At 40.0% G+C, this 17,962-nt stretch overlaps 1 protein-coding gene across 1 annotated transcript in view; it reads right to left on the reverse strand.

Moving 5' to 3' along the window:
- LOC114686115 (zinc finger protein 728-like) overlaps positions 1–12,915 on the reverse strand; it is a 46,375-nt gene extending 33,460 nt beyond the window's left edge. The window contains 4 exon segments of the mRNA XM_037209577.1: positions 1,678–2,768; positions 3,624–3,719; positions 4,107–4,233; positions 12,788–12,915. Of these exon segments, the coding sequence (XP_037065472.1) occupies positions 1,678–2,768; positions 3,624–3,719; positions 4,107–4,233; positions 12,788–12,793 (1,320 nt within the window). The 5' untranslated portion in view covers positions 12,794–12,915.
- Positions 12,916–17,962: the final 5,047 nt, after the last annotated feature.

A 17,962-nucleotide genomic window follows, 5' to 3' on the forward strand; every position in this document is an offset into this window, starting at 1 on the left:
AAGAAGCTGTCACATATTGTTTACTTAGTTTTATTTCTGTTGGTGTGATTAACACCATGACCAAAAACTACTTAGGGGAGAAAGGGGGTTATTTCAGTTCACTGGCTATATTTCATCATCCATGGAGCAGGGCAGGAGAACACAGCTAAAATACAGAGGCAGTAGGTGAAAGTAGAAACCATGGAGGAATGTTACTTTACGTTTTCTTCTTACACACCCAAGACTAAGTCACCAAGAGTGGCATACACAATGTGCACTGTCATCATCCAGTGGTCCAGATTCTCTTACGTCAAATAGAATTCATGAAAAAGACCCACAGACATGACCAAGGGTCAATCAGATCCAGGCATTCACTCAATTGTGACTCCATTACGTATTGTTTGTCTGTGTGGAGTTGAGAGCAGAAGAAACAAGACATCTGCATTTGTAGAACATCTCACCAGTGAATATTCTTTGGTGTTAATGAAGATTAAAAATATTACACAAGTGTTTTCAAATTATTTGGATGTATAGACTTTTGTGTTGATTGGTGATATCAATGAAGGCTTTTTCACATTATTTGGATATGTGGAGTTTTGTGTTTATGATGATTAGTGATATTATTGAAGGCTTTCTCACGGTTTTGGATGTGTAGACTTTCTTACTAGTAAAAAGTCTCAGAGGATATTTCTGATATGGAAGTTAGATAAAGGCCTTGCCATAATCTTAGCATTTGTAGTGCACTATACCAATATGAATTCTATGATGGGGAAACAGTCATAAAGAACCACTAAAGGCCTGGGCATACTCTATGTTTGCAGAGACTCTTGTATAGCAGGTCGGAATTGCTGTGGGATGGTCTGTATGTCAAATTGCTCTGATTGGTCAATAAATAAAACATGATTGGCAGTGCCAGGCAGGAAGTAGGTGGGAAAGAGAGGAGAATCGGAAGTGGAAGGCTGAGGCGGAGAGACACTGCAGCACGCCAGGACAAGCAGATGTGAAGACACGGGAAGCACAAGCACATGCAAGGTATAGATTTATAGAAATGGTTAATTAAGATATAAGACCATTAGCAAGAAGCCTGACAGCATACAGTTATAAGTAATATAAGTGTCTGATGATTATTTTATACGTGGATTGTGGGACTGTGGGGTTTGGTGGAGCCTGGAGAGAAGCTCCCCGGCAACAGAATGATGACTCTTCACAGTTGTAGGGGTGTTGCTAAGTATGAGAACTTCTTTTTTGTTTATGAGGAGCCTTAAAAAGCATTGTCATACCTTTCACAATTGTAGTGTTTCTCTTCAGGATAAATTCAATAGAGGTCAGAAAGCATTCATTCATTGAAAAACTCACTACATTCTTTACATGTGTATGGCCGACTTCCACTCTGCTTCTTTTGTGCTAGGTAAGTTTATCACTTTCCCTACTCTTAAAGCTTCTATTTAGAATGAAAAATTTGATACATTTTACAGTCTGAAGAAGTGTAAAACATTTTATGAACACATTAAAATTTGTACTATTCAACTCCAGTTTGAACTGTCTTGTGCTGAGAAATACTAGAAAGCTTATTAAACAGTTAGCAACATTTTTCACAACTGTGGCATTTCTCTCCAATATGGATTTCAGGTGTTTTAAAAGTTCTTTGTGCATCCAAACAGCCTTGGCACATTCTTCACATCAGTGTGCTTTCTCTTACAGATGATTTCTTTGGTGTTGCTTAAGACCAGAAGACTGGTAAAAGGTTTTGCCACATTCTCCACACTTGTAACATTTCTCTCCAATATGAACTGTCCGATGTCTAGAACGTGCTGTGTACGTTCTGAAGTCTTTGCCACATTCTTTACACTTGTAGGGTTTCTCTCCAGAATGAATTCTTTGATGCTCTTGAAGGCTTCTAGAACTGTTGAGCTGTTTGCCACATTCTTCACATCTATAAAGTTTCTCCATCTTGTGAAGTAATTTGTGCTTAGTTAGGTATGACTTTGTAGAGAAGGCCTTTCCACAATGCTCACACTTATACGGTTTCTCTCCAGAGTGGATTACCAAGTGACTGGAAATCTGCCAGGAAGTGCTAAAGACCTCACTACATACTTCACACTTGTAGGCTTTCTTCCCTGTATGAATTCTCTTATGTACAGAACGTAGTGATGGGGTATGGAAGGCCTTGCCACACACTTCACACTTGTAGGGTTTCTCTCCTGTGTGAATTCTCTTGTGAGCAGAAAGTAAAGGGGGAGCATGGAAGGCCTTGCCACACACTTCACACTTGTAGGGTTTCTCACCCGTGTGAATATTCTTGTGGTCAGACAGTACTGATGGACAATGGAAGGCCTTGTCACATACTTCACACTTGTAGGGTTTTCCCCCTGTATGGAGTCTTTTGTGTCTAGAAAGCACGGATGGACAATGGAAGGCCTTGCCACATACTTCACATGTGTAGGGTTTCTCACCTGTGTGAATGTTCTTGTGTACAGAAAGTAATGATGGGCAATGGAAGGCCTTGTTACATATTTCACACTTATAGCGTTTTTCACCTGTATGAATTCTCTTGTGTACAGAAAACAATGATGGAGAATGGAAGGCTTTGCCACAGACTTCACACTTGAAGGGTTTCTCTCCAGTATGAATTCTCTTGTGTATAGAAAGCAATGAAGGGAAACAAAAAGACTTGCCACATTCTTCACACTTATAGGGCTTCATTCTTAAATGAATCCTCTGATTGTTAGTAAGTTGTGAGTTCCAATGAAAGGTTTTATCACATTCTTTGTCTGTGTATTGTTCTTTTCCTGGTGAGAAAAGGTTGAGAAATGATTGAAAGCTAACAAAATTCTTTATAGTCACAATGCTTATTTTATAAAACAGAAACATTTACTTATTATCATACTTGCATTTCCCTTTGTAAATGATAGGCTATATTCAAATTTCTGAAGCTGAATTCAATGGAACATAATTTAAAAACATAATAGCTGTAACCTTACATATAACCTTACACTGAAATAAGAAGACCCTGACAACATAGAACATAGAAACAAAGGAATATTAATCAAAGACAAACGTGGAAGTAAGGCATAACAAAAAGAGTTAAGAAGACCCTTAAGAGTATTATGCTAATGGAAATCAGTCCCTTAGACAAATATATAAACATTATGACTGGAGAAACACAAAGCATAAAAGTAGTCAAACATGGAAAACACATGTATACATAATTATAAGTATTCTGACACAGAGTTTTAGTTTTGAAAGGTATGAAAGTTAAGTTGCATAACCAGAGGACTGTCATTACAATATTAGATTATATATTTCAAAGATTTAAGACAGGAATCTTTATGCATATTTTATGAAGAGGATAAATACCCAAGATAATCATATAATGAAAAATAAGTCAAGTTCACTTAGAAATGACAGAGCTTTGGAGTCACCGTAAACACAAGCTGACCTCATGGGAGGAGAACAAAGCATGGGAGACTAAAGCATCATAAACCTCTGAGATGTCCTCCTTTGTAAACAAGGGACAGAAACAGAGATCCCTGAAAAATGATTTCCACCAACACCTCATGTCTCAATGCTCAGGATAAAGCCCAGATTTCTGGTGCACTGTTGGCCTCCCCTCTGTCCACTGACCCCCTCTCATTCCTACACACCTGGGTGCACAGTGGCAGCTGCTTGTCTCTTCACATCTGAAGGCTCTTGTTTTTGCTCCAGAAATGTCACTAGGTATGGCTTTGATGAAGCAAGACCTGTTTGTGGGAAAAGGGAACAACACTGTTAGTGTGTTCTCCTGCGAATAAGATGTCCTCTTCAGGACTGTGTGCATAGGGAATGAGAAGCTACAATAAAGGGTCATAGAGGAGTAGCTCTTCCTGTGCTGTGTGACAGCCACATCAGAATGCTTAGGAGGAATTTAGGATTTGCAGGTCCTGGGCTTCATGTTCCTCAGTTACAAGGAAAAATAATAAAACTGAAGAGTGTGACAGCCTCTTTAACGTGTACACACCCTGCTCATTCCACTTAATTTCTAACATTACCACCCACTACTGAAGTACAAATTCCCATCATATATTCTACAAAGGCAGCAAGCTTCATGCTGACAATTATTAAGAATTTATGATGAAAGAGATCCTCACCCAGGAACACCAGATTGTTGTAATTCTCCACTATCACATCCCTGTACAAATTCCACTGAGCAGGGCCCAGGCATTCCCACTCCTCTGCAGAGAAATAAATGGCTACATCCCAGAATGACAGGACATCCTGAAATAAAGAACAGTGAATGAATACCACACATTGTATTCATTAAAACTGTCAATGATATATAAATAACATGAAGCATCACCTGCTTCTACATACAAATCTAAATGTCATCAAGAATGACAGGATAGCTAGAAGCACTGTTAATATATGTAAGCAATACCCCTAAAATAAGTCTGATATAGTATTGTGATGTTACATGGAACTGATCTTTAAACAAAGTGAATAGCAGAATATCCTAGAAACTCCTATGAATATTATACTTTTAAGAACCATAAAATGGAGAGTGCGTGCATCTATGAATCAGTATGCTGGGTCGAGAGAGGGGGCTCAGTAATTATGAGGACTGGCTGCTCCTCCAAAGAACCCGAGTTTGATTCCCAGAAGCAATATGGCTCCTCACAACTGTCTGTAACTCGTCGAGAGGCTCAGACAATCTCTTAGACATGCACACTAGCAAAACATGCCTACACTGGAAATGAGTGAATAAATACTAAAGTTTAGAAAAAAATATACATTTAGTGTCCCGTGTTTGTATTATAATGCAGCACACATTATACACATCTCTCACAGTAGAGAGCTGTGCTGATGGAGAAGATATTTCTCAACATATTCTACACAATCATGAATGAGAAATACAGTGACGGTGTAGATCTGATGCAGCAACTCTGGGGTGAGGCCTGGGATCCTGAGCATGTGGAGAATGATGCAAATGACAGTGCACCAAGGGACGTGATCAGCCAAGGGGCAGAAGAATACATGAAGAACTCACAGACAAAATTGAATAACAAGCATTTTAATAAATTTATAATTAGGAAATTTAGAAATACGTGTATTCAATGTGACAACTTACATTGACCCAAGGCTTTTTCAGAGGCACCTATGAGAGGACAATGGGAACTATAGTTCTCTGTTCCTGTTCAACAGTGTCCTTGGCCCAGGCCAGTCTGACACAGGATCCAGTGCCATGAAGGAGGCAATGTGGCAGTTACTGGGGGATCTAACTCTTTTCTTGAGACTGGGGTTATCAGTCCTAAGGCAGCTGTTCCTGAGGTATCCTGTGTTCTCATCACCAACATTGTATGATTTAAGTCTCTGCTGACCTTGACCATTTACCACCTGGTAATACTATATAGCATGCTGTATTTCTTAATAAACTTCCTTGCCTTTGAGTTTTCAGTTAATATAAAACTCTGTGGTACCAACTATTTCTTTTGTCATCTTTATGTCTTTTTCTTCTTCATTTCTCATCCCTGGTCTTCCCACTCCATACTTATCCATTTGGAATCCTTGTTTCTGTAGGTTCAGGTCAGCCACAGTACCTTAACATTCCTTCCTGTTATCTAAGTAAACAAGAACATCCATTGATCCATGATTCTCCAGACCTCTTCTTCCTGATGTCACCAGCTAATGGAATAAAAAATCACATCTCTCTCTTGATTGAAAATTGTTTAGATTCAACATCTGACTGACAGTGCTACATTTCTGAGACAGCATAAAGAGACAGAAGACAGAAAAGGGACAGGAGTCTGAACTTCAACAAACAGGACTGTGTTCATTAGCTCACACAGTGAGGAACAGTCTCAATCCCCTAGGAAACTGAGGGTTCTACCAAGGGAAAATATGGCTATAACCTTTATAGGGGTACAATGAGGGGCCAGGGAACAAGGAAACTGTTATGACATAAAACCCACCTTTTTCACTGGGTAGTGGTGGCACACACCTTTAATCCCAGCACTCGGGAGGCAGAGCCAGGAGGATCTCTGTGAGTTCAAGGCCAGCCTGGCCTACAGAGTGAGTTCCAGGAAAGGCGCAAAGCTACACAGAGAAACCCTGTCTCAAAAAACCAAAAAAAAAAAAAGCCCACTTTTCTCTCCACGTTCTTTCTATCACACTGTTTCCCAATGTTGAGACAGGCTGGCCCAAAAGGCATTTTTTTTTCTAGGATGACTGAGAAGGCTGATCAATGACACCCATAATCTCATAGGAATCCTGTTTTACCTCCAAGTACAGTTGATCAGTGCTAGTGATCAGAGCTCGATGTGCTTCTGATATAGGTAAGTAAGTCTGATAGCACAATCACAGTCACATATAATGTGGGACTTGATGAGAGTTCATGTCCCTCTCTATGAGTACAAATTAACAGTCTCTGCTGTGCTGTGGGATGTTCTATATGTCAAATGTGTTGCTCTGATTGCTTAATAAATAAAACACTGATTGGCCAGCAGCCAGGCGGAAAGTATAGGTGGGGCAAGCAGAGAAGAGAATTTTGGGAAGTGGAAGGCTGAGGCAGAGACACTGCCAGCCACCACCTTGACAAGCGACATGTAAGGTACCGGTAAGCCACGAGCCACGTGGAAACTTATAGACTAATAGAAATGAGTTAATTTAAGATATAAGAACAGTTAAAAAGAAGCCTGAGCCATTAGGCCAAACAGTTTAAATAGTAAAAGCATCTGTGTGTTTATTTTATAAGTGGGCTGTCGGACTGCTGGGGCTTGGTTGGGACCCAGAGAGAAAAACTCTCTAGCTACACCTCTGTTGTCAGCTTCTTTCCTGCCTTTTGTCTCTTTACTCTGTATTCAGAAATCTAACATTATCCATATTGTCACAAATGACCGTATTGCATCCTTTTATGTAGCTGAATAGTATCCCACATTAAAGATGAGAGTTACACTTAGGAAAAATGAAATCAAACCATGCCAATTTGCAGATGACATGATATGCATGAATGATCCCTAAAGTTCTACTAGAAAATGACTAGAAATATAAACCAATACAGGATTGTGGCATGATATATAATCAATTTGCACAAATCAATAGTTCTATATATGAGCAATAAACATCCAGAGAAAGAGATCATGGACACATACCCATTCACAATAGCCTCAAAAAGCATAAAATATATGGGAATGTGTCAGAACACAGTCAAAAGAATAAGGTATTGTGAATAATGCCTTGGGGGAACTATGTGAGAAGCTCTAGGAAGAAGGGCAGAGAGCCTTTTTTCTCCGGTGCATTCTGATCCTTGGATTGTTCTTGGATGTGACTTTTTTTGTCTCCCATGACAAACATTTACATTTAATTTAAAATATGCTTGTTCTTGTTGGATGTCAGAACATTGCTATAGAACCCAATCTGGTAAATATACTCTGAATCTGGATATAGTTTTCTGCCTTGTTCTCTGCTTTCTCAGATAGAATCTATAGTATGTGCCAGTCAATTGTGTTAAAATTGGTCTGTCCTGAGAAAGTTCTGGGAAAGGGCTGCTCTGTTGGTATTTAGGATTATTTAGTATATTCTTTTTCCCATTTATTTACATGTTTTTCGGATCATGTTCAACTGAACTCAAACAACCTTCCTTGGATCATTGTTTTGCTACATTCGTGTATAAAGTACACTGAAACTGAAGTAAGGTTGTCTACAGCATTAATCTACAGCTGTAGTCTGTCCCATTATCTCAGGTCCTCAGATGCCAGGTCTTACAGACACAGATCTGTATAGGTCAGTGAAAGTTGACAGTAATGAAACTAGGAGGTCAAGGCCCTTTGAAAGAGAGACTTTAAACAAATGAAGAAAGAGATAAAGACACTAGAAAATAGATAAACATTCAATGCTCATGTATTGGTAGAATTAATATTGTGAAAAAGAACCACTTTACCAAAATCCATTTATAGATTCAAAGCAATCCCAGTTAAATTCCACATCTCATTCTTCACAAAATTGAACACTATTAAAAGTACATAAAGAATAATAAAAGATGCCCACATAGCCATAGCCAAAATAACCATGAGAAAAAGAACAGTGTTAGAAGGAGGACCACTCCGGACCTCAAGATATATTACACAGTCTTAGTAATAAAAAAAGGGGAGCCATCACAACAAACAGATATGTAAACCAGATGAAAGGAACAAAATAAAAAACCTAAACATGAGCATAAATAACTTCAGCCATTTAAATTTTACAAAGATGCCAACAATATCCAGTGGAGAAAAGAAAGCATCTTCAACCAATGTTTCTGAGAAAATGGATGTCCACTGGAAGAAGACTGAAATTAGATTTGGATCTATCACTATATAGAAAAACTAACAGTAAACTGATCAAAGAACTAAAGGGTGAAAACCTGAACACTGAAACTGACAGGAGGAAGCATAGGCAGCATCACACCTGAAATAGGTACAGGAAAGGACTTTATGAATAGGACTTGATTTGCCTTAGAATTAAGGCCAAAAATTAATTAGTGGGATTTCATAAAACTAAAAAGTTAGGTACAGCTAAAAAAACAATCAATCAGGTGAAGAAAAAGCCAAAGAATAGAAGAGAACCTTTGCCACCTATATATCTCACAAAGTAAACTCCAGAATTTAAAAAACTCAAACAACAAAGAGTCCAAAACAACAACGAAACAAAGGACCCATTTACAAAATGAGCCTGGGACCTGAACAGAGAGTTCTCAAAAGAGGATGAAAATGTCAGAGAATTTTCTCAAAAACTGTTCATCTAAACAACTTTGAGATTTCCTCTTACCCCAGTCAGAATGGCAAAGATCAACAAAACAACTAACAAATAATTCTGGAGAGGGTGTGGGGAGAAGGGAACTTTCATCCACTATTGGTGGGATTGCAAACTGTTAGCCACTCTGGAAATCAGGAAAGAGAATTGCTGTGGAACAATCCCTTTCTACACTTTGAATATGTATTACTCTCACTGGTTAATAAAAAACTGACAGGCTGGTAGCCGAACAGGAAGTTAGCCAGGAAAACCAAACTGAATGATGGGAAGGAGGGCAGAGTCAGGGGATCTGCCAGTGAGCTGCCCAGGAAGCAAGACGTGCTAGAGGATAGGTAAAGCCATGAGCCACATGGCAAAACATAGATTAATAAAAATGGGTTAATTTAAATCTAAAAGCTAGTTATTAATAAGCCTGAGCTATCAGTTCAGCATTTACAAATAATATGAAGTCTCTGTGTGGTAATTTGAAGGCAGCTATCAGGACAGGGAGTGGATGGTCAGGACAGGAAATGTCCATCTACAGACAATTTCCAAAAAGCTAAAGATAAATCTATATGCCCCAACTATACTACTCTTTGTACTATTTCAAAATATTGCAATTGACATTCAATCCACAGATAGCTGATTAACCATGTTCACTGCTGTTCTAATCATAAGATCTAGGAAATGGAAATGACACGAATATCCATCCATTGACAAATCAATAATGAAAATGTGGTCCGTAGACACTATGGAACGCTCTGCAGCTATACAGAAAATAAACGTCACGGGTCAATAGATGGAACTAGAAGAGATCATATGGAGTGAGATAGCCCAGATCCATAAAGACAAACACCACATGCCTTTGTCATCTGAGGCTCCTACCTCTAAATCCTCTTATGTTTTTACATAGCCTGGAGTAACTGCAGAAACCAGGAAAGTAAAAATGACCTTTGGGGAACATGTGCGGGGCACCGAGGTCTTTGCATGCACATATTCACTTGAGGAACCTGGAATTTAAAGCATACAGGGTTCTTTCTTCAAGGCGAAGGAATGCAAAACCTGTTTTCTGTCCAGAAGCTTGGAGTGGATTTTAAGCCTGCTGACGTTTGTTCTATCTGTGTGGTTAGAGCTGATTCTGCCACAGACCTTCCTCCAGACCCTTATAAATTAGTTTTTCTCATCCATTCTAAAAGCCATTTTTTCTTATTCAATCTATAGAACTTATCTGTATAGACTTTACAAGACTTTACTTTATCCTTGTAGTCACCTATGATCTGTATTTAGGTTACTTTGTTCCTCAAAGTATGCTTTGTTGTGAATACAGGGTTGAGCTAATTATCACCAGAAGAATTTTCATCTAATTGTGCTTGTGCATAAATGTGTCTAAAATAAAGACCTAGAGATCACACTCCTGACATTTGAACCAATACCTGCTACTGAATTTTGTTGGGCAGAACCACCTTCCTGCTTCCCCTGCCTAGTTATTTTACTGTCCATGAAGGTCACAAACACCCCTGCAGGGATGCAGTAGGGTACCAACACAGAGAATTCAGGATATATACGACTTCATGAAGGAAACTGGGGAGAACACTGGGGCACTAATTATGGACGGACATAACTATGGAAGTTGAAAAGTGTCCTTGGACTCAGTGACAGAAATTTTAACTCCAAAGCTGAAAATGAGTCGAACCTGTGCTTCTCAGGATTATTTCTTTCTTTTGTTGTCAACATACCACAAACAAAAAAACAACTGAATACAGCTTTTGATAGAGTCTGCCAGACAAATTGAGACAGACTTTTCAACTCAAAATATGCCATTGCACTTGAAAAGTATCCTTGGACTCACTGACCAAAATGTTTTAATGCAAGAGCAGAAAATGTAGCCTAGGCTCTCCTTGAATTTGCTATGAAGCAGTGAATTACTTTGAACTCTGGGGTTTCCTCATTGCTTGAAATGTAGAGATGACAGGGATGTGCCACAGCAGATGCTCAATTCAAAATACATATATAAATATTTGGGGCCTGTAGGATATATGTGAGCATGGTGCTGTATTGTCTCTACATCGTAAGGAAGGTGTTTTGTTGTTCAAGGCAGTGTGCTTTTCCCACCTCACAGAATGTCACTATTTTCCCTACAGATTAGAGACATTAACTAGGAAGTGTCTATTATTTTATATATGGTTAGAAACTCATTGAGAATTCTAGTAGATAGGACAAAGTGGTTTGAAGCCCGTGTTTCTTAAGAGTAGACTTCAATGTCATAAGCCAAGCTCTAGCACAAACACTTTTTTTTAACCTGAAGAGGGCAATATATGCAAGAGCACATGAGATGGGGGAGGGGCTGTGGAGGAAAATTACTGACAAGAGGATTGTCTGGTTGTGAGTGAAAAACTCTTGGAAGGAGTCTGTGTCTGCAGAGACTGATGGACCATGTGGAATTTCAGAACTGTGGAGAGACTGGAATTTTGCAGATTCAAAGAGTAGTTACCTTATCTTGGTCTACTTTTACCCTTCAGAAACAGTCATTCTTTGCAATAATCTGTAGTGGACCAAATAGCTGCTGACAATAGATAAGAAACTTTTAGAATCCACTGACTTGGCAGAACATTAGCTTCCCTCAACCCAAAAGCCAAGAATGTCACCAGATAGTATCTTAAATAGACTAGGTCCCCCATCTCATAGTACCTGCCTCTCTGGGGTACCCACCAATATATTTTAAATTTGCCTTGATTAATAATTTTTTTCTGTAAACCCATGAAACTGTTTTCATGTCGGAGCATGGTATTTTGGATAACCTAAATCTTTGTTCCCAGGCCATGGTCACTCAGATTGTTCCAGATTGAACTACTCTTCTTTCCCTTTAAGACTAAAGGTTCAGTTTTCACATGAGGAGGAAGCTTCTATATGCAAATCAAAGGACTGTGAGTGAGCCATAGCCTTCCAAATTTATCTTTTATTGTCTCTAGGACAGCACAAAAACTTGGGTAAATCGTTTTAGAACTATTCATAGAGCATCAGTGGACCTGGAAACCACATTCGGTGACCGAATGTTTGAGGGAGTTTAGACACTGTTGATAAAGTGAAGGGACAGAAGAAAGTGTGTGATGAGAAGACAATGTACAGCCCGCCAGATCAGCAGGGCCGTTTCTCCCCTCCCTTTCAGAGACATGCAAGCCCCCTCCTGTCAATCATGAGGTACCTTTCTGTCATCACACCAAATCCTCTCTCAAAGGTGAAAATATCTGATACCACACAGTATCAAACAGGATTGATGCAGTATTATTGTCTAGTCCCTTCCACTCTGAAGTTCAAAATCTGTAAACATGTGGATTGTACAATGAGGGGTTAATACCAATTACAAGATTATTATGTGGCTATACAGGGGTATTGATGTGATGGTTCAAGTCACAGGAGTGTACGTCAGGGATTCCTATTCAACCGGAGGCATCCATAGCAAATCATTGAACAAAGGGGGGGGGGTACTAATTAACATCTCATACAACAATCACCCTGGCAGGACTCTATCTCTGGACACTAGGAACAATAGAAACCTCTGTGAGCTCAGACCAGGAGTAATAGGCCAGGCATAATGTTTAGGAGGAATTAGATGTCCACATGGTCTAGAAGGACTGAGAAATTTGACTACAGCCATGCCAGCGAGGAGCACTAGGAAGAGCATGTTTCCCCAGCCAAGCAGGAAAGTGAGCTCTCATGAGCTCCTGAGACAGCAGCAGTGACATACCCATAGCCCCTGCAACCCTGTTCTTTCCAACCTTCTCCACCCCTTGACTACTGAGCCAGCCCTCCAGTCCCAGAAGCACAGGCGGACACGGGCAGCAGCAAGGCGTCCTGAGAGACTGGACACTCACAACATATGGCTTTGGCATCACGCCCCCTCCCCTGACAAACCCGCAGGCAAGTGCAGTGGCCCAGCCTAGGTCAGCACAGCACCTCCAGGTCAGCTTCTCCCGCCTCCCAACCAGCCCAAGTCAGCTCCCTCCCTCCGCGCGGGACCGTGCACAGTCCCTCAGATCTGCAGGACGGCGCTGCACCCTGCACCAACCTCCATGTCAGAGATGCAAGCCCAGTACTGAGCAGGACACTCGCCTAACTTTGGGGAGAAGCTAAGTTTGAAGACTGATGCGGAAGTTCGGTATCCACAGCCCCTTCTTGTGATGTCGTCGTGGTCGGAACTACATTTCCCACAAGTCAGAGCGAAGGACTTCCGGGGACATAGGAAAGTGATTTATTTGTGCAGTGCCTGGGTTCCTGTCCAGCTGTGTGCAGATGAAGTTGGAAGGAAACAGGCTTGAGCTCAGGGACAGCCACAGGGGATTCGGGCTGTTGCAGTCCTGCGATTCCAGCACCCAATGCCTATGATCTGAGCCTTTCACAGTAATGTTTTTTTTTTTTTTATCACGTTTTCTTGTTATTTCTGGTAAAACGTTGTGATTTTAAAGCTCAGTTCTACTTACTGTGGGATCTTAACAACCGCATGAAAACTCAGATTTATCTGTGTTACTTAAAAAAAAAAAAGAAGAAGAAGAAGAAGAAGAAGAAGCAGGAAGCTAATGTAGGACTGAGCATCATCTCCTCCAGATGCATTTTGAAACCATCCTTGGTGACTTTTCCTGTCATCCAGAGTCTCGGGCGCGTAAGATAGAAGAACAGAAAACAAGGCTAACAAGGACAGTTCATAGGCACTTTATATCTAAACACAATGTAGAGAACAGACAGGGGGGCTGGCTTACCGTAAAGCACTTGACTATAATGCAGGTAGCTTTGGTTTAAGACCACGTAATACAAAGAGATAATCCTTGTTCAATACCCAGTAATAAAAATAATAATCCAGCCGGGAGGTGGTAGTGCACTCTTTTAATTCCAGCAACTCGAGAGGCAGAGGCAGGAAGATCTCTATGAGTTCGAGGCCAGCCTAAGCTACAGAGTGAGTTCCAGGAAAGGCACCAAAGCTACACAGAGAAACCCTGTCTCAAAACAAAACAAAATAATAATAATAATAATAATCCTTGTTCTCTTGTGCTGACACACAGTATGAGTCATACTTGATCAGAATCCACAGCTGGAATAGGGTTCAGATGAATGCTGGAATCCATACAGTGAAGGACATGGGTCAGGACCACAGATATGTTTAAAATCATTCAACACAGTGAAATATACAGATCTCTGGTTTACATGCAATGGACTCCCAGAATGCATCTGAGGGTCTTTCTGTAAAGTCCTTTCCCACACTTTCAACGATTTATCTGTGTAATTTTTGTGTCCATTCTACCACATCGACAGCACCTACTTCTCCCTGCCTTTTCATAAACTCAGGAGTGTGGCCACCACCAGGTGACTTTACACCTCTTCTGTGAGTTTCTTTTCTGAATTTGTTAACAAGGAAAACTATAATTAGGCAGTCTTTAACTCCATCAGAGACCTGAGAAGGATATAAAATTACCTGAGTAAACAGGAAGTACAGAGCAAACAACTTCCAAAATTAAGAAATGACAGAAGCAGCTAGCTGCCTGGACAGGCACCCTAGGTTCCTCTGTAACATTGGGGCATCTATCTTCAGCCTGCAGGCATAGAATATCTGACAGACTTTTCTGTGAAGCAGGTTTTTGAAGGACTGTCCTACCTTGTCTTGGAAAGGTCCGGTAGTCACTTTCTTTTGTGACATGCTTGTACAATTTGGACAGCATACTGTCAGTAGTCGAGGCAATAACCTTAAATTTGAATCAATATCCAAAAACATCTTAAACAATAGTAGAAACATATATACAGTACCACAAAAATAACCTCAAATTTGTATCAATATTAAAAATCCATATCAGTGTAAAATATTTAAGACTAGTAGTTGATTTTTTTGGTTTAAAAGTAGATTAAATAATCTCCCCTTTCTCTTTTTTGAATGAGATCCCTGAATCTAATCTCCTTTGTTCAACTTTTTCCCTGATCATTACCAATAACAACTTGTAACCAACACCCCAAAATGATGACAAATATCCTCTTAATGACCAAAAACCACCCACCTAACTCTTGGGAATGTGGGTGTTGTGTTCTTAAAATTACTTCTTGCTGTCTGGGGACAGTGGCATCTTTAGGGAACCCTGAAGAAAACTGGGATAGCTGTCAAGTCCTGGGAGAGCTAGTTGTATCATTTCTTGTCCAGTCTCTGTATAATGGGAAAGTGCAGGGCTTTTCTCAAGTCCTGGCTGGAGTTGTCTGTGAGGCTGGACCACGATGTTGAAAGGGAACAATATTTTATCAATATTTAAATATACATACAAAGCAATTGGTTAAATACCTGACAATACTCATGAGAAAAAAAAATCCCTTCACCGGTGATAAGCATTCATTCACAACTCTTTGAATTCTCTGTTTTCTTTAGTGGAGTTGTGTATTTAATTCAAGTGTAGGAGGAACTACAAACAAAACATGGATGATCTAAGAGGGAGCCTCATCCAGCAGGATATTAGGGATCCAGGTATACATATGAAACATTCTACCCAGAGTCAGATCTCAGGCCTAACATGTTTGTTTAGACCATGTTGGCAACTTTATTATCTCTAGTAACATTTTTTTTTGTATAACATCTTGATTATCTAATTGCCTCCCATTGAAACATTCTGCATTAGGTATGAGTTTTGGCAAAATCATTTTAAACTCTATGCTTACAGGCTGAAGATTTTTAATTCAGTTAAAAATTTAATTAAATTTTTAATTGAAAGATTTTTAAATTAGGCATGGTGGTGTATGCCTTTAATCCCAGATCTCAGTTGGAGGCCAGTCTGTTCCACAGACCAAGTTCCAGGAAAGCCAGGGTTACACAGAGAAACCTTATCTGGAAAACATCATTTTAAAATCTCAGGTTTGAACTTGAGAAAAGGAATTGCTGTTTGGAGGTAATATTGTTTTCTTACTATTTAAATACACAAACAAAAACAAATGGTTAACTACCTGCCAAGTGCTATTTACAAAAATATATCCTTTCATCAGCGATAAGCAAAAATCCAGTGAAAGACACCTTGCTAGTGCTGTTCTGAAGACCCTATACTATCCACTTGTGCACATGAGCAGCGTTTTCTCCTTTCCTTGCGAACATGTATCTTTTGGCTATCTGCCTCCCTCTGTGGTTTATCTTGTCCTGCTTTGAACTGGTCTACCTATGCATCTCATGAAGCTATTCATGGGTCCCTGCCAAGAACAGAATTACATAGGTATCCACAAAAATGGGGTCCTGTGTGCATTCCAGTTAAAAGAAACAGGATAAGGATTGGGAATCAGAACATCCATGTCAGTGTTGTGGGTTAACAAATGCCAGGAACAGATACATTCTGTTGTAATCATGTTTATATTTCTTTTAAAATACAAGTACCCTGGAGCTTATATATTTGGGCAAAGACATGTTCCTTTTTACCTCATGACTCTCTGGTAGTTGGCTTCTCTGTTGTTGTTACAGAGTATGCTGCCCTAATGCCATGCTGGGGCAGACAGGGTTTATGTGACTTACATACAGGTCATATACCATCATTAAAAGAAACCAGGGCAGGAGCTCAAGCATTAAACTGGAAATAGGAACAGAAGCAGAAACCATGGAAGAATGTGCTTTCAGGCTTGCCCCACCACCAATGGCTATCTTGGTTTCCTCGTTATACAACCAAAGAATAGTTTGCCAGGGACAGAAATGCCAACAGTGATCTGAGGCCTCTGAAGCAATTATCAATCAAGGAATTAATTCACAGACTCATCTACAGGCCAATCTAATAGCGGTTCATTCCTCAGTCAAGGTTCCATCTACCCAGATTACCACAGCTTCTGTCAAGTCCACAAAAATTTGCTAGCACACTCCCAACTTGACAATCCATGTTATTAATTTTCAGAAGCTGAAGAAGATACACTTCTGTGGGAAAGAACCACTGGCAAACTTGCACCTTGACTGAACAAAGTTATAAATCAGTTCTTTATGCTTGTGCTGATACTGCATTATTTTCTTCATCTTCCAACCTTGCTGCCATGATTTTGGATGGTTATTACCAATATGGCAAATTGGAAAATGCTAGATAATGCTGAATCAATGTGATGAGGTGTCTCAAGTTCCTGCCACCATGGATTCACCTCTATGAGATTCTATACCTTAATAATGTCTATCACCTGAATAACAATTTCCTTTCCTGTTTTAGGTAGGTTTACTATTTCTGTTATGAAACAATGTGACAAAATCAACATGGAGAGGAAACTATTTGGCTTATGCCTCCCCATCACAGTTTATCATTAAAGGAGCCAAGACAGGAACTCAAAGAGGGCAAGGACATAGAGGCAGGGGCTGATGCAGACATCACTATTTACTGGCTTGCTGCTCATGGATTGCTCATCTTGCATTTTTATAGACTGCAGGAACACCAGCCCAGGGATAGCCCCACCCACAATGGGTTGGCCCTTCCCTATCAATTACTAAATAAAATAATTTCCTACAGCTTTTGTTCTCAATCCTTTTAATGCTTTGACCCTTTAATAAAGTTCCTTATGTTATGGTGGCCCAAACCATAACATTATTTTAGTTGGTAACTGTAGCTTTGCTACTCTTATGAATTGTAATGTAAATATCTGATATGCAGAAGGTCTCAGGTGACACCCATGAAAGGGTCATGACCCCCAGGTTGAGAACCTTTGTCCTAAGGCTTGCCTACATTCAGACCTTATGGATGCATATTTTTAATTGAGATGCTGCTGTGGGATGTTCTGTATGTCAAATTGCTCTGAGTGGTCAATAAAGAAAATACTGACTGGCCAGTGGCTAGGCAGGAAGTATAGGCAGGACTAACAGAGAGGAGAAAAGAAAGAACAGGAAGGCAGAAGGAGTCACTGCCAGCTGCCACCAGGACAAGCAGCATGTGAAGATGCCGGTAAGCCATGAAGCGTGTGTCTAGGTATAGATTTATGCAAATGGATTAATTTAAGATACAAGAACAGTTAGCAAGAAGCCTGCCATGGCCATACAGTTTGTAAGCAATATAAGTCTCTGTGTTTACTTGGTTGGGTCTGAGCTGCTGTGGGACTGGCGGGTGACAAAGATTTGTCCTGACTGTGGGCAAGTCGGGAAAACTCTAGCTACAAGATGCCCTCCTCTCAAATGACTTTAGCATGTCTTGAGCTGACTTAAAGCTATCCAGCACAGTTATGAAGGGTCTCTTTGCAAGTGTTTTATCACACCAACAAATAAGTATTTACTGCA

Source organism: Peromyscus leucopus, chromosome 11, assembly GCF_004664715.2.
Source record: "Peromyscus leucopus breed LL Stock chromosome 11, UCI_PerLeu_2.1, whole genome shotgun sequence".
Taxonomy (NCBI): Eukaryota; Metazoa; Chordata; class Mammalia; order Rodentia; family Cricetidae; genus Peromyscus; species Peromyscus leucopus.